Source organism: Solea solea, chromosome 6 (genome assembly GCF_958295425.1).
Source record: "Solea solea chromosome 6, fSolSol10.1, whole genome shotgun sequence".
NCBI lineage: Eukaryota > Metazoa > Chordata > Actinopteri > Pleuronectiformes > Soleidae > Solea > Solea solea.
The window spans coordinates 9,637,146-9,664,491 of record NC_081139.1 but is presented as its reverse complement, the minus strand read 5'-3'; the positions used below and the strand labels follow the sequence as shown (position 1 = coordinate 9,664,491).

The 27,346-nt window shown below is 41.8% G+C and overlaps 1 protein-coding gene across 2 annotated transcripts in view; it reads right to left on the bottom strand.

The window, feature by feature from the left end:
* arhgef10la (Rho guanine nucleotide exchange factor (GEF) 10-like a) overlaps window positions 1-27,346 on the bottom strand; it is a 100,086-nt gene that overhangs the window by 61,091 nt on the left and 11,649 nt on the right. Inside the window, exons 4-18 of one of the 2 annotated variants that reach the window (XM_058631447.1) lie at window positions 24,301-24,470; window positions 22,413-22,508; window positions 22,181-22,311; window positions 20,825-20,920; window positions 20,057-20,165; window positions 19,086-19,186; window positions 18,678-18,755; window positions 17,321-17,500; window positions 16,055-16,171; window positions 13,541-13,633; window positions 12,114-12,284; window positions 8,641-8,786; window positions 7,666-7,838; window positions 4,533-4,648; window positions 2,721-2,848 (exon numbers count right to left, since the gene is read on the bottom strand). In XM_058631447.1, coding sequence (XP_058487430.1) covers window positions 2,721-2,848; window positions 4,533-4,648; window positions 7,666-7,838; window positions 8,641-8,786; window positions 12,114-12,284; window positions 13,541-13,633; window positions 16,055-16,171; window positions 17,321-17,500; window positions 18,678-18,755; window positions 19,086-19,186; window positions 20,057-20,165; window positions 20,825-20,920; window positions 22,181-22,311; window positions 22,413-22,508; window positions 24,301-24,470 — 1,905 coding nt within the window. The remainder of the gene's footprint in view (window positions 1-2,720; window positions 2,849-4,532; window positions 4,649-7,665; window positions 7,839-8,640; window positions 8,787-12,113; window positions 12,285-13,540; window positions 13,634-16,054; window positions 16,172-17,320; window positions 17,501-18,677; window positions 18,756-19,085; window positions 19,187-20,056; window positions 20,166-20,824; window positions 20,921-22,180; window positions 22,312-22,412; window positions 22,509-24,300; window positions 24,471-27,346) is intronic. The other variant, XM_058631448.1, reaches the window with a different exon arrangement.

Here is a 27,346-nt window from a genome sequence, read left to right as displayed (position 1 = left end):
ATTTTTTTCTTTTCCACAGAAACTCTGTGACCATCTTCAGTTATGCTTTTGCCACATTGTCTTGTATCATTTGGCTTTTGAATACAAGTCTTTTCTTGGACGTGTAGAGATTGGGAGATCTCAGTTGCTAATGACATTATCTTAAAAATTGGGCTTCCTCTTAAAGGATAATTTAGGGACTCTCGTGTAAGTATGGCATCTGGCTCCACCAAACATCTGAGTAAGCAGATTGGCCCTGCAGGCCTGGTGTGACAGCCGACGAGAAAACTGGGGGATGTGGGAGAACTGATCTGCACAGCTCTGCTGCTCAAGCTGTCACTTTAGCTTGGCACCGTAAGATTCTCCCTGGCTCTAAAACATTAGGCCCACTCTTCTGACTGCCACTGACCTGCCGGCACTGAGCCAAGTCTTTCATGGGGAGGTCATTCATCACTTTCACACTTTCTTTCTATCCTCTCGCTCTCTCGCTCTCTCCCTCTCTCAGCAGGTCCTCTCTTTCTTTGTTTCTCGCTCCGTCCTCTCCTGCCTCTTTCTGATCCAATCCACACGAGAAGTCACAAAATGGGAACCAGTATATTGTGACATTCGTTACTATGCCCAGTTCCTGTGGAGCAATCTGAGCACTCACAGCTTTCCCTTTTTACATATTTGTCCTTTCAAGGAGGCATTAAGCCATGCAGAAGTGGCTCCATCCACCAGAATCCACTTCAACATGTTCACACAGCCATTTAAACATCCTCTGAACGGCAAGGTAGGCCGCTGTAGATTGCATATGCAGTACTTGCACATGTACAGCGGAGATAAACTGCAGCTGTTAGTGTTTGGAATGATGAATTACAAGTGGTCATTTCTGTATTGCAAGTAATGTACTTTAAAACCAAAATACCACTTGGGGACTATTAGGAAATCATTTCCCTTTCAAACTAGGTTATTAACGTTCTTATCACAGATTACGCTTGTGTACTCTCTTATAAACTCTAATACAAAAGTGCAGCACATTTGCATTGGATTACCTTACAGTCAAGAGGTGAATTATGGAACTGTGAAGAAGAATATGCCACCACTATTACTATTACTATTGAGCTTTTGTTTAACTCAGAAAGGTTGTGTTTTAATGTCGGTAAAAGGCTGGAAAGGGAACATTTACTGAACATTATTCATTATTCCATCCAAGTATTGGAAGAAATGAATTATGACTCAGGTAATTACCCTCACATGACAGAATAAACTGCTCTCGCCTCAAATTTGCTAAAGGTCAGTGTGTCATGAGGGCCCAGTGATACAAGCGCATCCTGGACTTTTTAGTCACCAACTGTAATTTGTCCAGTTCTTATTTTCCTACACTTTCCAAAACTATCATTTATTTTCATCTTCCTCTTCTTTTTGGTATCCTGTTTAGTTCGCGTAGCTTGTGTTTTCAACCCAGCGAATATAACCTATTTCTCACAGTGTGCACATTTGGATGAGATTACTTCAATGACACGGCCTGATCAGGTATAGATGACAAGCAAACAATTTACACTTATTAGTGCAACAAAAACCAGAAGTTACATAGCTCCAAATACAGGTGATGCACACCATGATAAGGCTTGGACAGGGGTGACATTCAAAATAATCTTGGAGACATTATTTGAAGGTTGAAATCCTGCATTGTGTGGCTTTTAAGTTTCAGCCTTCTACTTCTGCTTTCTACAGCTTTCAAATTAATTGAACAGGAAAAAGCAAAACATCACATTGACATAAATATTTAGACAGTGTAGAGGTGTTTCTACACCTTCACTGGCATCCACTTATACATTTGACAGACTGAACCCCAGTCTATATCAGGTGAAAATTTAAACAATATTGTTTGGACTCTAATTAACCTGTACTTAGCACATCAATAAGGAGACTGCTGCAATGCAGTGCAAGTGAGAAAGCGATGAAAGAAACAAATAAAGAGAGCTGCATTTCTTGACTTTTATGCATCAATTGAATCTACATCAACAGAGGTGATGGGAAAAGTCAACAAAAGGAGTGTCATGTCTGGGTTCCTACGCACAAGACTCAAGTAGTTCAAGCTTCTTTTTATTCAATCAGAAAATCTAATTTCTCACACAGAGAGAGTGAGAGAGAGTACTTTAGACACTTTCATGTGTCCTTCAGTGAGGAGAGCCTCCTTTCTCTCGTACAGCCCGGATCAGTGACATGCTGCAGCGACGGTTGTCATGGAAAGTTCTCCCAAACTTTACACAGAATCACTGAAGAGCAGCTACAGTAACCATCAGAAAAGCCGCTCTGCCGGCAGTTGCTTTGACCTCATGGCTTGGTATTTGCTCTGACATGCATCATGTATTCATTATCAGCTGCACTATTCACAGAAATCGCAGGTCAAAGCAAAGGGTCTAAATACCGACACCAACGTGGTTCAGTTTTACCTTTTTAAGAAATTTGCAAATGCTATACTGTGCGTCCCTGTTTTGCTGTGTCTGCCGAGTGTAGATAGATGAAAGGAAAAATGTGTGTGTGTGTGTGTGTGTGTGTGTGTGTGTTAGGATGCCACTGCACAAAATGTGAAAAACAGACCTGGAAATGTGCTAGTTACAAGCAGAGGAAAACCTTTTGATGTTGTAGTTTTTGCCTATTTGTTGCCATTTCAGTTTCTCAAAGCCAAAAAGTATATGCTGTATTTTGACTTTGTTCATCAATATTTATATAGATATATATATGACTCTACTCACTTATCTGGTCTGCCGGGAACCTGAAGACGCAGGCGACATTTGTTAGCATTCTGGATCTGTTCCTCTTTGATGCGAATGAGCCTCTGCAGAGCCAGACACCAGTCCTGGGCCACAGTTGTGTTCAGGTTCTTTGATGGAAAAATAGACACAGTTATCACTTTGTTTTTCAGCTATGGCATTTAATAGCATCCTGACCACGGGGTCTTCTGTCGAGGCAGTTACACATTAACTCACAAGCTGAGAAACAACAACATAAACATCCGTTTTTTTATTTGAATCTACATGCTCGTGTCATTTGGTTTCCCTAAAATGAGGTGCTAAATTCACCTCACCACCAGCAGCATCCATTTAACAGTTAAGTCTAGACCCTCAAGTCAAATAGAATCAAATCAATTTTCTGAAGTCAATGATCTGTGCAGAAGTATTTTGTCTATTTCTTGGGTGGACAATATTACAACTGGGATGGAAAGTGAAAATTGGTCATTTAGTGCCAAGCCAATATCACTTCTCCTGAGGACACTGTGCTCATTAAGTGAAAGAAGGCAAAGGTGGCACCATTAGCCTGAGAGGCTCTTTGGTGATTGTTGGAGTATCTGACTGTGTTATGTAGTGAATGGTACAGCTAACATGCTCTTGTCAGACTTCTGGGAAGTGTCCCGGTTTGATTGGAAGAGGTGGGGGGGAGGGAGCACCAGTTTCCTTTATAACATCAGAAAATGACACTTCTCTCAAATGCATCAGAGGGAACATATCATTCCTAACTGTGTGACAGTTGATGTGGCAATGCATGCAAGGCTTCACGCTTTTACAAATGAATGATTCAAGGAGCGTACGAGACTGCACTTTGATCACATTTTAAAACATCCGAATCCTTTGCAGCGTCTTTACAGGGAATAGCAGACGGAGATTTCCCAGTGGTTATCTTCGTACCAACCGAACTTGACGTCAAGGTTTGCATCAAATACAGCAACTTAAATGAACCGTGCATACACTTCAGCGTTGTCTTTGTTGCCTCTGTGATTCCTCGGGTTGATCTCAGGACTTAAGAGCTATTACAGGGTAAGCTGCAATTAACCATATCCACTCAATATTTCATATATTTTTCCTTCAACATCATGAGATAACTCCTTTATAAATAATGTGTGACTCTGATTTCACTTTTTAGAGTTGAGAAGTAGCATGTTTGAAGGTCAGTTTGTGAGCAAGTACACTTTAAAAATTGGAAGGAACAAAGCTGAGCGAGGACTAAGGAAAGAAACCTAAGTCTATGAGATATTGCCTGTCTGCCAAATATGTTGCATTACACGTATACAGCTTGTTGTGAGACAGGTAGGATACACAAATAGGTCACCCTCAATCCATAAAAATGATATTGTCAATTGTTCAAGTTCATGTTTTACAGGAGACAAAAGCAAATATTTCAGCACACAGTATTCACAGTGACTTTTATTTATTTAATTATTATTTTCATTTGGAAGTAAAAATCGTTGAATATTACTAAATGTCCCTTTCACTCCCACTGTGAACATGAAACTCTGTCCTTGCTCAGTATAAGTGAGAGTGATGTTGAACTGAGGTTTAAAAAAGGTCAGTTTTTAGAGAATAAAAAAGAAAAAACAGTAAAACATCAAAATTCAAATAAAGCTGCATTAGATTTAATTTATACATATCATATTTTCAAGTTTCGTAATACTGGTTTGCACTTCCAGGCCACCGTACTTTTGGTCTGTCAAGAACAGACATCGATTATAATCAGGATGTTATTGTTAAGCTGAGCATATCCTCAAATGACTCTCTTATAAACACTGTTACCTGGTATGTTCCCTGCAGCGTTCCCACCAGAAGAGTGACCTCCTCCACCACAGAGAGGTCATGTTGCAGTTCCTGAAGCTCCTGGTAAAGACGTGGAGGGCCCAGGATCGCTTTACCTATGAGATTGGGGAGCACACAAAGTGTATGTGACAACTGATTGCATATTTATGAACCAGTGGCATCAAAATGTATGCGAGAAATAGGAGAGACAGGACGGGAAATAGGAAAATGGAGAACCATAGCAGAGAACATAAACCCTGAAACTTCCAGATAGGTCACTTAGGATCGACTCATGTAAAATAAACTCGGTGGGAAAGAAGATTAAGTTGGTACAGACTTGACAGTAAAGACTTGTGCGCTGCAATATTGCAAATGTTGCACACTTACACACATACAGGGTCACCCTGCAGGTGCCCAGAGAGGTGGTTGTTATAGCTTAAATTTGAAAATAAATCAATAAAGAAAGAAATAAATAAACAACAGTGTGACATGATGATGATGATGAGGTGTGCCGGCAACCTCAGGACCCAACTTCTCATGCGGATCAGATTACTTATATATATATATATAATAACTCACAGAGAATTCTGAGATTAATTGCAAAATACTGCATACAAATGAAGAAAATACCCTTGACACTACAAAAAAATTTTTTTAAACGGGTTTGATGTGTAGACGGACTCACCATTATTTTGTTGAACTGACTTTATTATTTATTTTAAAAAAAAGATGAAGAAACTATTATTTGGAGCTCTGATGCACTTTTGCTAGTCAAACGGAATGCAGGTGTCTCATTAGACGCAAAATCCAGCATCGATTTGAGGCGCGTTCCCTTAAAAAGTCTCTCTCCCACTGCTGTGAATCGATATCTATGTCTCTTCCTGTCGGCCATGCTCAGACTTCACTCCCCTGGCCCACATCTACCCAGCAGCAGGTTCCATAAGAACTGCCTAATTAAATTCTGCTGGTAGATTTTACTCCATAGCTGTCCTGCACTGTCACGTCGCTACATAATAGAGTAGCAGAAGAGCTGAGCCAGTAGGTAAGCTTAGTGAGGCATGCTCCTCCAGGGGGACCTGCAACCTTTTGTCTCGCCACGTGCATAAATGGAGTGAGAGTAAAGCCCAAAGAGGAAAGGCATTGAGAAAAGAGCAGTGGGCTGGGATTGTTCTTTTTAAAAGCTCCATTGTGGCTTTCGGTGTGTTTATTGGGATATTTGACACAAGCGGCCAATGGCATCCGTCCTCTGTGCAGCAAAAACAATAGCTGAGACATTCAAATATGAAGGGGGTGTGTTGCAAACCGCAAGAACAATGTCCACTTGTCCACTCCAAAGCGATTGTCTGGGCCTCGGTTCAGATTTGTTAGGTCCTCTGGGGCCCGCTACTGGCAACAGCCCGAGAGGTGAATGTGCTGAGTTGTAATCCAGCGTAATCCCGTTGGTGAGGCAGGATATGGTTTTCACACTCAGACATGGGTATCCACAGCAACCACCAGGCACGTACAGTAGCTCACTGGCGTGGAAGGCCAGAGCTCAGAGAGTCCATCCCTGCTTTCTGTGGACTAAGTCGACAATTCAGCCACTGCGCCGGATATGCTAGCCAGTGAATTTAAAGACAATGCAGCTGTCACACCTAAATTGAAAACCTTGACTGATCCACAGCCAAGGCCCACTGGTGGGCTTCTAACAAAAGCCTGCAATTGTGATAACAGGTCAAAAAAGGAGCATCAATAAGGGACTTGTAATGAGGGCAGAATGTCGGTAAAACGGTATGGGAGTAAACAACTGGCACAGCTGGCGCTCAGGAAAATATCACATATTTGGCAGGTGTGTGGAGTGTTGTGGTGTTGGAAACAGGGAAGGAGAGCGACGGCCTAACAGAGACACAGGACGAGACAAGATCTGAACACTCAAGTTTAACCATTAGAAATAGAGATCATATGGCGATCAGTGCTGCTACAGATCAGACGACATGAGCTACAGTCTTTCTCTCTTATCCATTCTAGAAATGTGAACACGTGTCCACAAACCACCTCCAAACGTGGTTTCTGTGATGCAGTCTGGACACGCAGGACGCATTCAAGACAAGTTGGAACTTTTTACACCTTTACCCGGTGAGATTTGCCCATGATCAGATGACTCAGGATGGATGTTAATAACAAGTCTGATCAGGGTCCAACAAACAGTCCTACAGACTCTACTGTGAGCCGCAAAGAGGCGGAGCAAGATCTACACCTGTTTAAATGACATCACAGGGGCCAAAACTGTAAATATATGGAACAGTTACACAGATGTTAACATATATATACTGTATATGATGAAGGTAAACACACCATGTGGTAATGTTTGCAGTTAGACTCAAGAACAGGAAGAGAGACAGAAGCATTGAGGGCTAACCTCAGATGATCCTCAAACCGTAGAGCAAAGCAAAGTTGTGAGTACATGAGCACAAACTACTCGGAAAAAACAGCAAAAAGTTCATCCAGAAAGAATCCAAGCCAGTTGTCGAGCCAGTTGCTGCTTGCTGAGCATGACACGGTACCTCTGAAGAAGGCTCCATTAATAATATTTAAGTCATGGAACAGGAGGTTTAAAAAGCCTGTACCATTACATCCTGATAAGGTTTTGTATCTCCCTTTCCCCATGGCACATTTATCTGGGATCTCGTCAAGCTCTGTATACACCGCAGTTTTGCGAGGTTAGAGAACGAGTGTTTCAACCACAGATTCCTATCTACTGTTTCTGGCTCTCTAATTGGGCCTGGAAAGGGAAGGAATAATCTCTGCAGATTGATGACTCTACTCTGGATGTGTTTGTGGTCTATCAGAGAGTGAAATGAGACTGTGGGGATGATGCAGCAGGGGGCTCTCTCTCCCCCATATCGCTCTCCAAGATAAAACACCCCAGACAGATGGGAACAAGTGACCGTCATCACTATCCTCCTCACAAACACATCCTCAATCAGAGTGGCAAACAGCACGAATGCATCTCCGCCCCTCAGTGGGACACTCGAGAACAGGAACAGATTAGCCTTGCTGAGTCAGAGGAAGGCAATCCAGTTGATGAGATTAACTAAGGTGACACATGTGGGAAAGAAATCAGATAGGACTGGTCAGTGTTTTTGGATTTTACCTGAAGTGCAGGCACCACTTGGCCGCCTCGCCCCACTCTGCTGAAAGACGGTATCTTTGCATTGAGAGCCCTCTTGGCCCACCTCTACAACCTGCACCTGCTGCAGAGGGGCACTCCACTTCATGGTGTACTTGGGACCGACGGGGACGAGGCTGCTGATGTCTGGTGGCCCCCTGGTGGAGATCAGAAAGTACAATTACAACCTCATTTAAATCCCTTCCCCATCCGCAATCTGCTAACAGCACTACACGCAACCTTTGAAATGTCACCAAGATGACTTGGGAATGGAAATTAGAATCTGTAAAAAAATTCCCATGTTCCCCACCAAATTGTACCTCTAGCTGTGAGGAGGAGTTCATTGCTATTCATGTATTCCTGTAATCACATAGACAATCAGCATTGTGATCAGTTTGTCAAGATCCTGGAGGGCAGACAAAGTCAACTTCAGGACACTCTAAGTTGAATGAGACAGAGCAATAATTACTTTGAAGGCTGAAGAAGAGAGCTTTAAGCGACATCTCTGACAGGAGCTTTGCAAAATAAACAAAATCTCTTTCCTGTTTACTTCTCTCAAGAGAGAGGGGGGCGGGGAGAGAGAAAGATGTGATCAGCAGTGCTGTCACAGAAAATAAATTGGAAGGAAACTGAAAAATGTTTTATGTCAGTAATCTGAGGCTCCTCTAGTTGTATTTAGGCATTCTACCATTTGTGTAATGCTGATAAAGCTCCTGCAACTCCAGATAGTGCCCGAAACCCCGAAGAGCTATTTCTCTTCACTATGCAGTTCGCCAAAATATCTTTGAAAAACCTAGGGCGCCACATTAGAGCCCTGTGCCTCCTAATAACTGTGTAGTTTAACACATTTTCCTTAAAACTTACACAACTTCATGCTCCAACTGAGAATTATGGACACATTATTTAGTATTCTTGAACGCGAGGGTATATAGCTCAGTCTGCTACACAAGTGGGACTTACTTGACATTTATGTTTGCACAGATGAGTACATCATCAAAGAGGAAGACCTTTCTCTCCTTTGACTTCAGGACTTGTCCCCGATCGCCATAGACAGTCTCAATAAGTGTCTCACAAAGGACCAGCGACCCCTGCTCCGCATTCAGTTGCTAAAAGGGACACAGAAATCAGATCAGAGGCAGAGGAGACAGCATTACAAAGGGCCAGTGCTAAAGAGTGCAGTGCCTGGAGGATACAGACATTAGGCATCTCAACAGGGATTAGCAGGAGTACATCCATGCAGCTGAAGGTCATTTGATGTCTGCATATGTTTACACACAGAAAGCACACGTATACTGTTTAATATCTGAACTGTTAACTTGGGGAAGCCCGACAAACGCTGCACATCCTCTCTATCGTCGCCCTGCACCTGTTTGAAGTGATGAACAGCCAAAACTAAAGGCGACCTTGAATTCAGTGGGGCTGTCAATCTAAATTCTTCTTTGCCGCTTTGTCAGGGATGTGGATTAACAGTACACCTTACCACTGCCACAGAGTCCCAACAGACTCAGGTGGGTTAACAGGAGGATTTCCACCACCACGGGGGAAACTACAAAGGACCACTTGCTGTATGCACATGTTTCCAAAAAACACATGCACCGAGCAGCTGCCATTAAAAAAAACACCATACACACACACATACGTCGCGTGGTCTGATGAAACGCGAGCCCTGTGTGTGGTGTTAAAAGAGAACTCCACAGCAACATGAAAATATTGTCTCAAGGTAAAGTAGGGTTTAGGGGGCATCATGATTTCATGCTGCTTTGCTGCCTCAGTGCCTCTGGGCCTGGGAAGCTCAGCATCATCCAGGGGAAAAAATAACTCATAATATCTTACAGGAAACAGTTGAAGCTCAGTTGGCAGGTTGATGATGACAATAAATGGTATACAGAACAACAACAAAAAATATCTTTAGAAGTAGTTCACTGAGAATCAGTAGTGGAATTATGGCAAATTATAATCACAAAATGTCCTCAGCAGATTGTAATTATAGGACACAGTGGTACAGAGGTTAGAACTTGAGCGTAATGTGTATAATGTCTCTGTGTTCTATGTCAGTTTTTTCTAAACATGCAGGTTAGGTTAAGGTGGTGTGACTTTGAACATGAATGGCTGTCAACTCTGTGACAGACTTGCAAGTTGAGCCTCGCCTCTTCCTCAATCTTCCCCACTGTGATTGGCTCGAGTCCCCCCCGTGACCCTTAGAGGATAAGTGGTAAAGCTAATAAAGCTCGTAAATTATTGAATGAAAGGATCATGAATATGCAAATCCATCTTCATCTACATCTTCATCCACTCCTGCAGCTCAGCCTTAGTTCATCAAACACATAAACCTCTGCTTAGTTTCTGTTTTCGAGTGATATCATTGTATGTCTTTTGGAACAAATGTTAAAAAAACAAGAGGAAAAATGACTTTTGTTTCTTTTTAAACTAAATGAAGCAATTCATGTTTGGTCCTTGAAACACATGGTGCAAAAGTTACTGAACTATGGGACCACGTGTGCAACTTAATCAATCCTTATCATAGTAACTACCCATTGTTATACCACTTATCAAACAAACAACAACCATACAGACAATCTAGAGCAGGGGTGTCAAATGTATGGCCCGTGAGCCAGAACCGGCCCACCAGTGGGTCCAATCCTGGCACCCCAGGATGGATTTGTGAACATTTGTAAATGGTTAACTTAGGCATAATATTGTTGAAATTGAATATTTTTCTCAATAAATTTCAGGTTGTTCATAATATGTTTTGTTAAACGATACTTGCTTACCCCCGAACCTAAAATCAGTTTGACACCCCTGATCTAGAGTCTTCAATTAAACTATTCACAGTCTGCTTGACTTTGGACTGTAGGAGGTTGCTGGAGTACAAACCCACACAGACACGAGCAGAAAATATCAGGATTCAAACATGAAGTAAATGATTTAATTTAGGACTTTGATTCAGATTTAACATGTGGAATGTGCAGTCTATAATTGCAGTATGTGCCAAGTCCAGCCCCTCAAACACATACACACACAGTCACAGAATCCATTTGTGACAGTATGTTGGCAAACACAGTGCTTTCCACTTGTTCCATATGTTTGGCAAAAGGAAATAGCAACACAAAGCTCTTTTTAATCACTTTGATCCTGCTTTTTTTTTTTATGGCTGCCTGAATCAATACTTTTAGTTTTATGCATACTGCGCCAATCCGGGGCCAGGCTCGTAACAATTTTAGTGAAGCCACTAAGCTGCAAGCAGCAGGTTATGTCCAAGTGAAGCCCTCACATCCTGCTACTTTGATGTTTGTGTTTGTTTAAAAGGCTCACATTTAAGAGAATAATGAATCTCTCCGCTGTGTTCCTTCTACAACCTGCAGTGCAGTAACACCTTTGACCACATTTCACAGAGGACAATGTTCTATCTGCAGGCAATCTGTTGTTGGTTTTGGCAGAGGCTCGCACAACACACAAAGTTAATCTAAATGAAGCGGCCAAAAAACATACTCTTCCTCCCGCAAGAGGTTGGGCCGCCATAACGAAACATAGTCCAGGCATTGATGGGTGCAGGGGCATGCACACGTGTAAGTGTGAGTCAGGTGTGCAAGTTTGTATGATTGTGCGTAAAAAAAGCATCGTTATCTGTCCTCTTCTGGTGACTGAGATACTTTGAGACAAACAATGAATATTTCATTGGATGCTTATGGGGCAATAGAGCAGACAATTTCCTATTGGAATTCTACTGTGTCACCGCAGCAAATGGAATTCTGTGTGGAGTCGGGGAGATTGGCCAAATCAGCTCATCTCAAAGTCCTGGAAAGCAAGGGCTGATAGAGAGAAATAAAAAAAAAAAAAAAATGGGGAGGGGGGGGGGGGATGATGGATGGAGGAGGGCAGACAAAGATGCAGCCACACAAGAGAAAGAGAGCGTGAGTTTGTAAGTGGAGAGAGAAGGAGTAGCCTTACACACCTCTGCACAAATAAGACTAGAAAGCAGAAGAGTGAGCATCAGTGTACAAGTGGGGAGGTAAGGAGGAGTGAGAGGGAGAGAGGCAGCGTGTGAGAGAGATAGCGCTCTTACTGTTTCCAACTCAATGACTCATTTACCCCCTAATTTTTCTTATTCAGAGCAGCATTCGGATTCAGATTTGCAGCGGCAAGACTGTAATTTCAGTGTGGTAATGGAAAGGCAATGTCTCTGCCACTGCTGTGGTACTGTTCGGGGATGATAATAGGCATCATTTCTGGGTGATAATTCCTCTAAATGAAAATGCTTACCAGGATTAATGTGTGGGAAACGATATAAGCAATTGCCATATATCAGTTTAGTCAGACAGGTGTTTCTCACACAGTGATAACAGTGCAGGGAAGTTAAATGAGCTCACAGTTGATTTTGAGGCATGTGTACATACTGTACATGTGCACAAAGGAGAATACGAGTGTGCCGTTACCTTACTGAGCAGCCGATCGCTGACACTGCGGGCGAGTTGTTGAGTTTCTGCAATTTGGTCGGCAACTCGTTTCTGCTCATTCAGCTTCTCCGCCAGCATCTCCAGCTCCGTCAGAGCGAGCTGCAGAGGCAGGCGATCCACGTGGCCCTTCGGTGTATTCTTAAGCATGTCCTGAAGAGATTCATGAGGAGAATTAAAAACAATGTTTAAAAGGTGAAATAAAATGTTGTGCATGTCTTTGTATTGTGCAATAAAAGTAAAACACTTTTTTTTCTGGGTTAGTTTTTGTTTCTAATATCTTGAAAAATAAAACAATGTCATCAGATTTGAATAAAATGCTATCACGTAAACTGGTGCTTTAGAATTCGCCGGTATCGTTGGTTTGTCAACAAATGCACACGTTTACCAGGACAAGTATTTTAACCCTTTAACACCGAGCGCATCGCAGACGACAGTTTGCATAACCGTAATTACACGACGGTTTGTGCTAATTACACTCGCGCTGTTGCAGGAAGCCTCCAAATCAGTGCCTTTATCACCAGAGAGGAGAGAAGTGGAAAAGCGCCTGTACATAGTTTCCATGGTTTGGCCTGTTTTTGCACATTTAAACAAAGACTCCAACAAATGTTGTATTAAAGATGTTTTATAGTGTTCACATTTCACATTTCACACGCAAAATATGTTGTTCATGTACAACTGCAATGTTTTTTTCTAAATAAAACTTTGGGTTTTTCTTCATTTTAAATTGCTAATGTACTATTTTAACATGCAGTAAATTGTAAATAACAGATATATACAGATATTGACATTTATTTTGGGAAAAATGGGCAAAAAGGGTTAAAATAAGCAACATTTTCAGGTTTAGGTGTTGAAGGGTTAAGGCGTCCCTTTAACATGTAAATATTAATGTTTAAGTTTCTCCTGCACCTATGACTCACTGAAAGCTCTGTGTCATCTTGATATGGATCTCTGTGGGTCAGCGCCTGCAGCTCTAGTTGGCAGCAGTGTGTGAATTAACATATACACTTCCTCTTTGGAGTCCGGCATTTAGGCTGGAAGAAAATGCCTGATTCACATTCATAACTTATCTTTTGAATTCATGGATAATCAATGCTTACTGAGGGATGAAATGGGCTGCTGCTGATCCAGCAAGTCAAGCTCAAATCCAAATCTTTGCCCAGAATAGAAAGTGGAGAAGGCAGGATATCAAGCTGATGTGACTAGCTGGCACTTGTATGTAAAAGTTTGGGGAAAGTAGAAGTTGAGACTTCTTGTATTCTTATTTTTTTTTGTACTTTGAAAGCACACCCACACTATTAGTAAAAGTTCTGTTTGGTCTTTGACTGTTTCTCATACCTTAAGTGTTTTAGGGATTCACGAAAAACAAATTAAATGAAGAGCCATATTATACAAACAAGAGTTTATACCTGTAGGAGCAAAATGAACTGAGGGAAACGCTGGATGGGTTTAACCATTAGACCATACAGAGTAATCCGATCAACACTAGATGCCTGCTTCTTCTGGAGATAAAAAGAGAGGGAAAAAAAGAAAGAAAATTAAACAGAAACAAGAAAAAGTATTGTTGCACAGAAAGGCCATTATGAGGAAGCAACATTATTCCTACTAAAAGAGGTGTTTGTCAAAAGGCTCTATAGACCATGAGTAGGCGAGAGTGGGCGAGTAAGTTATGGAAATCAGGGTCTTTTTGTAACGTGTATGAGTATGAGTATGAGTATGAGAGGGGAGATTTGAGTGTCATAGGCAATGTTTTAACTGCAGTGAGTGAGGAGAATATATTATTTCAGTACAGTTGTCAAGTCTGTAACATGGAAATCCCATATGCATTAAAACATGCGACTGGACACCTTCACAATACACGTACTGTGTGATACGATCGTAAAAGCTGGACAATTGAAACTTTGAAGACTAAGTTCTACGATTTTGAAACAACGCAACACTGAGAAACAAAGGGAGTCACTTGGAGATGACGAGTGAATGAGAACTTGAGATTAGCTCGATTATAAAATAATGCACTATACTACCGAGACTGATGACATTATTATATATATATATTATTCTTATTTTGACTAAGGACTAAAAAAATAATCTTCAGTTTGCAGACGACAAAGAGATTAAATATCAATTTTAAGTTACACATCCTGCTGTAAAATAAATTGGACAATTATATTCTGGTATGAGTAGATGCTGCCTGAGATTTGGTAATCCTAAAATCATAATCTAGCCTAAATTTGTATTTACCCGGCCCTTGTTGTTCAGAAACAGCCAATCTCATCTTTTTGCTCAAAACCATTGTAGTATCTGATTTTAGTATATTTATTTATTCATATAACGGTCCAGTTTGTAATAGTTAGGATGGTTTATCGGCAAAAAAGTAATACACAACCCATAACAGCATTAATATAAGTGCATAATCACATTATAATAAAATAGCTTAGCGAGTGAAAGAGTTCTGCAGTCCCATCACTAATGCTAACACACTGAACCTTTAAATCTGAATCTTTTTTCAAAGGTCAATGTCTTCTATTTTGAACAAATCGGGAAAATATCCCTGAGATAGCAACGTATATCCTTAGCTGATGGATGATGACAGAATTGGATACAGTGACACCTCAGCATATAGTTCGGTGCAGTATATTGTAGTGACAATTGTCAAAAACTCAACTGCCAAAAGGGACGCATTCGTAATAAAGCACGACCAAGCAAAAAGGTTTCTGCCGGGGAGGCAAACAATCAGGCAGCAAATATAAGACCTGGCAGAATAACAACAAACCCGACAATGAAGACAAAAGTCTGATCATTCTGGAAGATGTGAAGGACCAAAAGAACAAAGGATTGCTTGATTTCACAGATCATTTTCATTTGCAAGTAATACGTTTGTCTTTCTTTGCATCTATCTACGCTGTTCCTTGCATTAAAATGGGAGTGTGGTGGTTTTATTTAACTCACTGTTGTGCAGCCCTCACATTTCATCATCACTGTACTGAGACTCATCCTTTAAAAGACTCCACCCTCAAAGTGTTCCTCGTCGTCATTTTCCTTTATACCATTTTATTAAAAAATGAATTCTATCATTTATATTGCCTGTGCCCCGCCCCCCCAGATCGTTTCATGCCACTTAGTTGTTTGGTTTGTCTTCACGTTGGCAGAATGAGAGTTAACAGTCAGTGGGACAGACAGAGGAACCTTTCAACAGAGGGACAGGGACGCATGTTATCAGCGGTAACATGCACAGCTGTCTCAGCTGTGTGGTCTGTTTCTATAAATCCACATTACAGCTCAATGATCTAGGTACGTACTCGTGCATGAATGGTGGGCACTCGGAGGATTGTTCAACTCGGTACCTTCATATCATTTTTGGCACCGTCTATGCACCTCAGCAGAATGTTTGGTTGTTCTCAACCACTGATTAAAATGTCAACTATAAGCAAAAATAAATAAAAAATAGAAAGCATCTTTATTGTGTAGTTGTGGAATTAAATATTTTAGTGGGAAAAGCATGGGTTTTACTCAGTTCATGTAAGTTAGGATAGTTTGAGAGTGAACCAGAATTCACCGTGCAACACTTCACACTGAGACGTTTCAAAATAGCTGCTGTGCAAAGATTAACCAGAGGTTTGGGCATGTCTGTTTCATGTGAAATAATCTGTAATTAAGCTTTGCAAGTTTTCAGGAGCTCAGAGAAACATGTGACGACTGTACATGACAGCAACTGTCACATTCTCAGAATAACTGCCATGGTCAACCGTTGACATTTCCACGGTCAACTATCACAGATGCTGTCACACTGAGTGATTATTACTCATAATTATTATTATTAGAACATGTTGCATTAAACCATGAATTCAGTTTAAAATATCAATAAGTAAATATTGCAAAACACGAACAAAAAGAATTTGAAAACGAATGAACCAAAAGCTCACCTTTAAGAAGTCCAGGAAAGCAGGTTTGGACAGACAGGCTTTTTTGATGAGAGCCATTGCAGTGGTGAAGTTGTTCACATACTCACTATACACATCCAGCACCATGGACTTGGAAAACTGTGGAAACAGAAGCATGCATAATCACCTGAATTTGCGGCAACAGCCCCAACAATCAGAAGGCCTGCTGCTCTGCCATGTTTGATTATGTTGTCTTTACACTTGCGTCAACAAACGCAATCTGGTCATTTCCTCTGACATCTTGAATGCCTGGCTTACCGTCCCGTTGGCCGGGTGAGTCATTGCAATGTAAAGGCAGGCTAGCAAATGGCCGTTTAAGTATAGTGCTTCAAAAAATTGGTTTGTTTACCATCGCAGTTACTGCGACACCCTTCATGAGCCATTTACAAGGTTAGGTCAGCGAGTATTTGTGTTGTGTGATAGACATTTATTCTCTCTCTCTTCATTTAAGCCCAACACCAGGCAAATCCCATGAAGGCTCTTATAAGGTGCAGATATGGTCCTTTGCCACATGACAAAAGAGGAGCTCAGTGAGGTGAGTGAGGTCTTTTGATTGTAAATGGTGTGTATTTATATAGCACTTTCCTAGTCTTGATAACCACTCAACACTGCTTTACACAACACTTAATGCCATTCACTCATTCACTCACACTTTCATGCAGCGCAGTTTCTATCACTTATCGTTCATACCCATTCACACGCTGCCGACACAGCCGCCAGGAGCAACGTGGGGTTAAGTGTCTTTCCCAAGGACACATCGGCATGTAGACAAGCGGAGCCGGAACTCAAACCCACAACCCTCGAGCTGAAAGACGACTCACTCTTACCACTGAGCTACTGTCGATTGTAAGTCCAAAGATGGACAACAATGGAACAGCCAACATTCACAACTCTAACGGGCAAATAATTAGTGGACAAGCACACTGCAGAGACTCAGAGACTCACAACAGCAAACTCAAACACAACAGTCTTACTGGGGAATGGAAATGTGTATACAGGGGTAGCCAGGGAGCTTCATCAGAACCATAATTGTGTTCCTTGTTTGCTCAATCAAAAACCTGTAGCTCATTATGACACTGGTGGCAAAAAGTGTGTTCTAAAGTTAAATAAAACAAAAACAAAACACGGAGCGCCTCTACCCGGAATCTAAGTCTTTGATTGCATTTCCCACCGAGACAGAGAGTGCACACAAATGTGTTCCACACACACACACACGTGAAGACACACATGGAAAACATGCACACTAACCGAGGCCACAAATAAGTCTCCAATTTTCTCGCTGCTGTCCCACTCAGCCACTCGAGACGCCAGTGCAATCTGAAACATGGAGTGGCACTGCGTGATCTCTCTGATTCGGAAAAAAATAGGCCGGATCTTCCTTGGACTCAGGATGCGCGGTTCCGTTTCCATCAGTGGTCGATGGTATTCCTGGTGAGATTGTGAGAGAAATTGAGTTTCATGAAAATACATATCAGCGTATTATGAATATACAGATGCCTGAGATGTGTGAGTGTGTGGATCTTGTGGATATGGGTTTCAAATGAGACAGAAGTCCACGTCTCCTTTTCAGTACAAATAGACAACTGTGTGAAAGCCCACAAATATTCTATGAATGGTGGATAATGAAGAAATGCAGTCATGCTGCCTGGAAGCGCATCAATCCAGAGGATTCACCCATAAAGCAGCGGTTGCCACAAGCGAGCGTGCTCAGAACTCAAGGTGACTTGTAATCATAAAAGCCAGAATAATAATGACAAAGAGAAGCTCCCAGCAGAGTTATAGATGCAAAAGCAACGTGTTGAAAGGGGCATTGAGTGATTCTTCAGTCGGCACACATGGGGATATTAGCATAGCCTACAGAAATGTGTTGACAAGCTCTTTGTAGATGGAAACCCAGTAAACATGACTTCTCTGAATCCGAACATGCTGAAGTACAGATAATATTTAAATAAAAAAAAAGAAAAAGCATGACAGATGAGAACAGTATTTAACAGAAAAAAAAAATAATGGTGATTTTCGTTGATGCTTTGCTTGTTTTGTCTTTTTAAATGAGAAATACATTGACAGACGGAACGTGAAAGTTACAACCCTCATTGTCTAATTGCACTTGTGACCTTTCATGTCTTGTTTGTTGTTGTTGTTTTTCTTTTATGCATCTATCTGTAAACACGTCGCACCCGTCTGGACGAAAAGAGCAAAGCATCCCGACGCTGCGTGCGCCATCATTCAGCAGCAAATGTAGCACATAATATCCCCGACAGTGACAGATCTTTCTCTGCCTGAACTGGCCATTGATTGCTGCTGATTGCATTTCAGTAGGTGCTCCTCTTGTTTTTTTGTGATTAACTGATAACAAGTCTCATTTTTCCACACACAAAAAAAGAGATTCCGTGCCCCATCCTGTGCAAGCCTGACAGTCACTCTCTCTTAGCACCAGCACGATGCCACAGAAATGAGGACGGTTGTTTTATCAGGATTATTTATGCCGAGACACCTCTGTAATTTGATGGATATTACCGCTTCTCCTTTCAGTGTAATTTAGAACGGCTAAATGGTGAAGACATTGCATGTGACAGAGGAGGACAATAGGGACTAAACAACTCACCTGCAAGATTCTTCTGAGGGACTCCAGATAGCTCCGCTCGCTTTGAATGATGGAGCCAAGGATATGGCGTCTGACAACCTGCGGAGGCAACACACCAGTCAGGAAATCTGATGCTAAGAGGACACGATGGGGACGCAGTGTGCAAGTATCCTTTCAGTTAAGCACGGCGCAGGTTGACAGACTGCACTATAATCAAGAGAAAAACACTCAAAGAGCAGCAGGTCCCCATCTGAGTATGAATCAGCGGTTTTTCCTGTGACATAAAAGCAACTCTTAAGACTTAAAAAAAAAATCATTGCTTTTTAAAACAGGACAGGAAAGAAACACTTATTTTTAAGCATGAGGAAAATATCCGCGTAAATGTGTGACATGGTATTCAGGTAAAACGATGAAATGTGATATGTGCACCTGGTGGCTGGTGAGTCCGTCTGGCATGGGGCACAGTTGTGGCGGTGGATGCTTCACTTCTGACACAGCCACATCCAGGTATCCTGCATCATCCTCCTCTTCTGCAGAGATGTCAGAAATGAAAGAGCAAAATACACAAAGGTTAAAAAGAGCAACTCAACAAATGTGTGTGTGTGTGTGTGTGTGTGTGTGTGTGTGTGTGTGTACACAGAGAATGAGTCAAAGAGGGAACAGCACAGAAAGGCAACCTTCAGATCTCACTGCAGCTGGAGACACACTGCGACACACAAAGTTTATTACCTATAAAACACAAAAAGACTTCTGCACTCTCTGAAAAGAGGGATGGTGAGAGAGAGAGAAAGCAAGAGGGGTGACAGAGAGAGAGAGAGAGAGAGAGAGAGAGAGAGAGAGTCCTCCAAAAAGAACTTTTCAAAACATTACTGTATCTCTGAAAGTGTAAAGCAGACATGTGTCGGGGAAAAACACCCCCCCAGCACTTTTTCTTCTCTGCATTGGCAAAAAGTCATTTTAAAAACAACAAAAAAAACAAACCTACTTCTCCACAGTGAAGATATATACATAATACATACTTTCACCATTCCAATTAGAGAGTAGAATGATAAGGGAGGATCGCTGGAAAAGAGCTATAACGCCATGAAGATCTCCTTCAATGAACGTCTAAAAATAGCAGCGCTGGACTCGTTCAATACGCCATTGATGAAGCTAATCTTCTGTGAGACGAGGGTTCCGGTGACAGAACATATACGTGTGCATACAGAGAAGGACTTAAGTTGACATGTGGTTAAAAGTGTTTCATTCAGTTTCATTCAGTCTACTAGTTTTACACAAAAGCCACTATCTCTAATTCCAAATATCTCAGTATGGAGGAATACAACGCAAACTTTAAATGCAAAAGAAAATAGAGGAATGTTCAAACAACTAGAAAAAGTTTTCAGACTTCTCTGCGTTACCTAGCTGATCTTTTCTCTGCAGGAAAGAAACTTTTCGCATGACGGCTATTTTGGTCTTTTCAAGTCCATCCTTTGTCCCACTTTTCGCCGCCTTCATGAGCTGTTGAACCTGGTTGGAAGGAGCAGACAGAAACAACGAGCGGGTGTTAGAGCCCGGGGCATGTGCCATGCTGAGGAGACTCTATAACCTCTGGTGCTCCTCTGGAGGGAGATGAGAGAAGTGGCGCTCACTGGGCTCATCGAGACTCTCAACATCTGCAGCTCCCTGTGGGTCACTGTACAGCCTCTAATCACAAAGTCTATGAGCAAATCATGGAGAGATTATGGCAAGAGAGTGAGCTCCACATCAGAGTCGCAGCGCTGCGTTGCTCAGTGTGGGGGAATTTAGCTGACCACAAACTCCACCCTGAGCATCACAGACGACCTGCAACCAGACTCCAGAAACCCAGAATACACCCAGGGTATTAGTATTTTTAAATGATGCTACTTCGGGAAAGTAGGTCATTAATTGAGGGTAAGTCGGAGCGGTGTTTATTGGAAGTAAATATGCAGAATGTTATTAAATAATTCATGTGTCCCATAAATGTGTCTACATATAAAAGTAGGTAGGAACAGACAGAGAGCACGACACACGTCTCGAGAGAAAGTCACACTTAAAGAAGAAAAGGAAAGCTGAGGAGGACGGTGCAGTGATTTCTGTGGCGGTCATCTCGCGGAGCGCTTTGAGCTCTGCAAATGAACGGTGCGATAACGCTGCTGTGAATATACCTTGATGTCATAGTTGTGTTTGCCAGACAGTCTCATGGCCAGTTCACGCTTGGTCCTGGCACACTGTTCCCTCAGCCGGCGCACATCAGGAGAGAGCTAAAGGTTTTGGAGAGGGACAGGCGGGGCATGGGCGCAGGTCGCATTTAACCACAAGAGGCAAAGAGAGAAGGGGAAACAGTAGTGGAGAGGAAATAGAAAAGGGAAATGGAAGGCAAAGTGATCAAGGCAAAAACAAGCTACTCAACATCGGGAATTAATCACAAGCACAAAGAGTCAAAGCACTGCTTTAAAGGAATAATGCTTCATGAGACTAATGGCGGCTGATTTATGGAGGAGTGCAGGCAATTATTAAAGAAGCAAACCCTGTCACAGCTCTGCCCAACTGAACAAGAGGAGAACTTCAGGAGCACTTGGTGAAAAATTGATCAGGCAAGACGAATGGAAACCAGTGTGCTTTTGATTAAGGCTTCCTGAGAAGTGCTCATTGACCCTAATCGTCAAGATTTCTTTATTAGCTGTTCAACCAGAGTATCCGACCTTCTTTTGTTCCATGGCCAAGGAAAAGTACAAAGAGAACAGCGGTGGGATTTCTTTAAAACCAACTGTAGTTAAATGGAACGACGATTTTTTTTTTTATACCATTGCAACAAGCATTTTGTTCCTCTTTGGTCTCCCTTTTTTTTGTCAACGCATTTAATCTGTATCTTCCTAAATTACAGTGCAGTTATGCTATGAATAAGCCAATAAAACGTTTTTAAAAAAAAAAAAAAAAGAAATGTGAGGTCGGAATAAGTCTAAACAGTGATAATGATTCAGTTCCGAAAAATACTTTTTATTAGTACGACTCCAAACTTTTCCCAAAGCCTGCATCACTGCGTGCATGTTAAAGACTGGAGATGTCTATAGGAAAACGCAGCACAATGTGAATGTGCACACAGTGCCATCATGTGGAAGACCCACTCTCTGTAGACGTGCTGCAGCACACACAGTGATGTACAGCCCAGTATCCTTGGCAGAGAGAGGCAAAGGAGATCTGAGGCTTTTGGAAAAGAAATGCCTCTTGTTTACCTTCATTTCACAATGAAAGTATAAAGCCCTGACAGACTGTTGTCTATTTTTCATGCACTTTATAGTTTCTTTCCAGTTCTATACATTAATAAAGACAACTGACCCAGAGCGCCTGGAGATGAAATATTCTCCTAGATTAGTTTGTAAGTACTGAAAACCAGCCAAAACAACCTGGCTGGTCAGGATGTCTTTTAAAATGAAGGATAACTGGAGTGATCCTTTATTTTAAAAGACATAATGTTTAACGTCAGGAATGCACGCACACACACACACACACACACACATTACCTTGCTCCGTGTAGGTGGTTTGGCATCATTATCAGACTGCTCGTCATAGCTCTCAAACTCACTGGAGCTCCACCCGTTGTCTGCATTCAAAGGACCACTGCTTCTAGTCTGAACATCTTCATAAATCATATCTGCAAAAAAAACAAAAAACCTTTGATGTCAGTAGCTCCAAACAAGATTCATGGACGACCACAGCATCCTAAACAAACATAATCCTGTCATAGCTACTAACCTTCGTCGGGAGAGAGGGGATCCTCACTGGGAACATCGTCATAGATCACCTCGGAAGCTGCTGTCGTTTGTGGCTCGACATCTACCGAACACGCCGCTGATAAAGAAAAGTGTCACCAAAAGTCGACAAAGATTTCTTTAAACAGAAGACCAGTGGCGTCAGTCGTCTACCTTTGATCTCTGCCTGTCTTTTCCTCCCCCAAAACAAATGCACAATTCTCTGAATCGTTTTTAGCAAAGCAGAATAGACAAGATGTTCACATACTGTATATTTAATCTCAACATAATCATTGTATCACTACCATTTACACTGTCATTTCCCAGGGAGACTCATGTTGCCATAATGGCTTTGTCCATGTGACGTCTCATGATTGCATACAGCTTGTTTGAGCTATTGACCCGTTCTATCTCTGCACTCGACAGCATTTGTCATTAACTGCTTTGAGAGAGTTTCAGGCTAATTTAGCTCAGTGAGCTTTATTGATTTGGTTTTAAACCGTGATTTGTCTGCAACACTTTCTCCTAATCCCTGAACAGCAACAATCCCTGTTTTCAATTAATCTGATTGGAGATGTGTATTTTGTCACGGATTAATCGGCAACATTTGAAATGACTTTGGGCACCATCCAGGAGACGAACGAAGAGCACGGGTTTCTTTCTTCAAAACAGGATTAACTACACAAATGTTCTTTATATCTCGTTCGCTTCCCCTCACTTGTGCATTCAAAAAGGATTCAGAATCGAGGGGGAAAAAAACAACTAGTTTCACTATCAGCAAATCTGCAAAGCAGCCCAACCTCACGGGAATACGGCTTGTTATTTCAAATGTGTTCAACCAGAAGTTACTTTTCTTTAACTTTTCCCTAAAGCAAAAATCCTGACACTGCAGGCAAGTACAAAATGCAGTGCAATTATGAATTTGTCCTAATTTCCTGCAAATGTTCATTAAAAAATATAGAGTAAAGTATTTGGAATCTGTGTTAGACGATCATATTAAAACGTGTTTGTTCCTAATGATCCACACAAAGTCAATCTTGCAGAATCTGTCGCCACAAGAAACACATTTGCCCTTCATAAGGTTAATAGAAGTGTAAAATACCTCATGGTGTCAAATGCTAAAAAAAGCACAAATTTAGCATTGTGAAAGACATCCCATTAATATCGCCGCAAAAGTTGTCATTTATCTTGCAGAGGCTTGCTTTGTGTGCATGTATGGAAATACATCAGAGGAGTGGGACATGAAAAAGTGTCATGCAGCATTGCAGGGCTCCTTTACATTTCTCATTTCTGAGCCACCTTCAAATAACAGCAGCACTGCTGACTGAGTCGAAATCCAAAAGCAATTTTCCCTCATGGAAATGGTTCCCTATTGATCCTCATCCTGAATTAATTGGATTCGTGTCATGTCTGTGTAAAAATCAAATCATGGCAGGGAATATGTGCACGTGAGCCTGTGTAAGCTGTATGAATAGAAGTGTGTGTGTGTGTGTTTGCAGGAATACATTTGTCTCTACATATGTGTGTCTGATCTCTTTTAACCGCAGAAATCAATGAGGCAAAAGATGGCTGGTAGTCTGCAATATGGTGTTCCTGTCACCTTTGATCAAGGTCAACAGAGGCAACGTGCAGCACGGACAGACAGAATGCCGGTGCACAATTTATTTTGCCAGTGTCATTATGGTGTGGTGCACAGCACTGTTTACACGACTCTGGGGGCCCAGTTTTCTATCAGGTCTGTTCGTGATGTGAACACTATAGCACAGAGGTGGAATGAGCCTGAATCCCAAGGAAAGGCTTAAGTTCAATCTGTCTGCTCTGAAATTGAACCCGGGCTTGATCTTCAATATGAAGGTGCATCACTTCTCTGTAAATATAATTCAGCGCCGTACCTTCAGAGGCGTCCCTGGAGTCGGAGATTTCCTTGATAGTTTCTTTCTCGTGGTCTGCCGCATCAGCCGGCATCTCCGCAGCTGACGGCGCCACAGGAAGCCCACAGAGCTCCTTTCCCACAGAAGTACCTGCTGCTGCTGCTGCTGCTGCTGATGCTGCTGTCGAGACCCTGGAAGGTACCCAAACATTAGCACAGTTAAACTAACACTGAGTGCTGAGTGCCTCATTACAAGTTCATTTCATTGAGAGGAAGGGGAGGCAGAGTGTGGCTGGAGGTGGGGGTTGAAATAGTTATTTTCCATCCAAGCATGCTAAACGCAAACTCCCAATCAACTTCCAGAACACATGCTGCTGCTGCTGCTGCTGTTGTCAGATTATTATGTTCTCCATTTTGGCAGATGTGCATTATTTAGCCCAGCAGAGCGATGTCAAAACCAATTTATTGATTTCAATTAAATTTGATAGAAAGCGATGGCAGGGGCCAAACAACCAGGTGTTTAACTGTTGCATCATGTATATTTCATCATGTGACCAACAATACAAGCTTGTTTTATATGTGAACTAGGTGGTTGTGGATTTTGTACAACGATTTAATCTTCATATGACATACTACATCACCAAATGACACATTGAAACGTCGTTCTGCATTGGTGGAGGTGAGGTATGGTCTCTGTGAAGACTGTATTATTGTTATTCTGTTACTTTTTCCACGTAGGCTTTACGCATCCTTCAATCATGAACATTTTTTCCACTCACACACGACCTTTAGTGCAACAGAAAAGCAGGAATTATTCAGACTTACAAGGTGGATTGTTTTTTAGGTCATTATTTATGACAGCAATATGTGCCACATTTTCCAATTATCCACGTTAAGTGGCCAATTACCCACATTGAGGGAGCCATTTTTTGCCAGGCCATGTATAAAAAAAAAAAATATATATATATATATATATATATATATACATAATCAGATCGACTGCGTGTTATTTAATTTGCCCCTGAGCACTAACAAATCATTATCTGTCATGCCTGTGGCTTACTTTGATCACTACTGACGTTTTGTGTGAAAACATGCACTGAACCAGTTATTAAAAACAGACTCTGACATCACAGGGGGAAAATATTGTTGACATAGCTATCACATTGGCCTGGGTTAATGCTGCCAGTGAAGGATGGTTCTCTTCCTCTCGACTAATAATATGACAGGATCCATCTTGTAGGAGAGCCCCATTTACTCTAATTAAATCTGTCCCTCGGGCTAAACACCTCAGCGGTTCTTACAATGCCAGCACCATCAGTCAGTCACAGTGACGGGCAACTCGCAGACAAACATGACATGTCCGGAAAGTAATGTGTGAAAAAGTGTGTCATTCTTTTACAGCCGGAGAAGCAGCCATGTGGATTTACTTTTCATCAACGTGGGGAATGGAAGTGCATTCATCAACAACATAACAGCAAAGCGTTATCTCCCCTTGTGCAGAGTGTTCAGATGCGTCTGCTCTCTTGCTCCACATTTTCTCATGATGTAGCCTTATTCTAAAATGAATTCCAAAATCACTCGACATCAAGAATCCACAGTGCACTGTTGCATTAGCGAGGAGAAAACTCTTTTTCTCTCTCTCTCTGTCATAATGGGGTACTGAATGTCATGGTTTTAGCAAAAGGCAGACAAATAAATCAATAACTGAAAGCACCTAAATGTAGTGCACAATAAAACCCCAGGGAAACAGTGTGTTGGGCAGAAAGGAAAGCATTACCTATACTGATAGAAAAGACTATCATTAGAATAATTCAACTATATGATAGTGTAAATGCATATAGACTCACATTAGAGGTACTTTACAGTGGTATCAAGTGATACTGAATCATTCATCTCAGTGTTCAAGAGCCAAATGATCTGCACACACATGAAAACAAAATAAGGAGCAATTTGTCGACACATTACTGACAATAAACTTGTCTCTGATCATTAAAACGACTTGCGTGTGGGGAAAAAGTGGACAATGTCCATACTCATGCTCACCGTGTGCATTCATGTCAAATGTGAGTGGTTTGAGCGGTGTCGCGATCAATCCGCGCATATCTTTTCATGTCTCTTCACAAATAATCTGTGCCTTTAAGCCGCAGTGAGACATATAGCTCAGGGAGAGACACGGGAATCATTTTTCAATGCAAATGACATAGCCCGAGGCATCGCACAGCCTCAAGTAGAAGCTGCCTGAATGCAAATCTCACGCTGTTTTCAATTCCTTTTTGTTACTGTGCCAGGGAAGCACTGCATGACATATCACTACCTATTTGCCCCCAGTCTCTCCTGGGCATATAACTGCACAAGCATTGTGCTGACCAGACTGATGGAACTCAGTTTGTCCTCAGGTCATAAATCCATCCATAAACAACTGCACTCTCTTCACGTTCAAGTCCCTCCAGATACAGATTTCACCCGTTCAAATTGGATGGCACATTTGGCCCGTTTCTTAATATCTGCGTGCATGTTTGACTTTAATGCTTGTACAGTATGACTGTTTTCCTTGGCGTTCACACCTGAGGAAATTGCATTAAAGTGAGGGGGCTGTGAAAAATAAGCACACTCTGAACACTTTATCCTGCACAAGTAGATTAAAAAGGTGACGGCAAAACAAAAAAAAGCTACTTCAGCGGGGGCAAGTAAAGTGAAGAAAGCTCTCGCTCTCTTACTCTGCGTGCACTAAACAGACACATGCATGCCACGTTGTCATGGTACCCATTGTGTTAATCTCTTCGTCGCTGAGGATGAGGCGATACATTTAATTAAAACAATCCGTCAAGGACAGAAGTAAATCTTAGCATCAGACACTGAAGTGTGCATTAAAGTCACAGGAGAGAAATGCTGCCTGTGGCATAATCTCTGTAACACGTTCATGTGCCGTCATTGCAGTGTTGACAAAAGTGGGTTTTTTTAGGGGTAATTTTGGCAACTTTTTTCCTGGACCTACTGACAGACCTGGTGGATGTGCTGTAGCGACTCGCACCTCAATGGTGGAAAATGCTATTGATAGCTCCTTT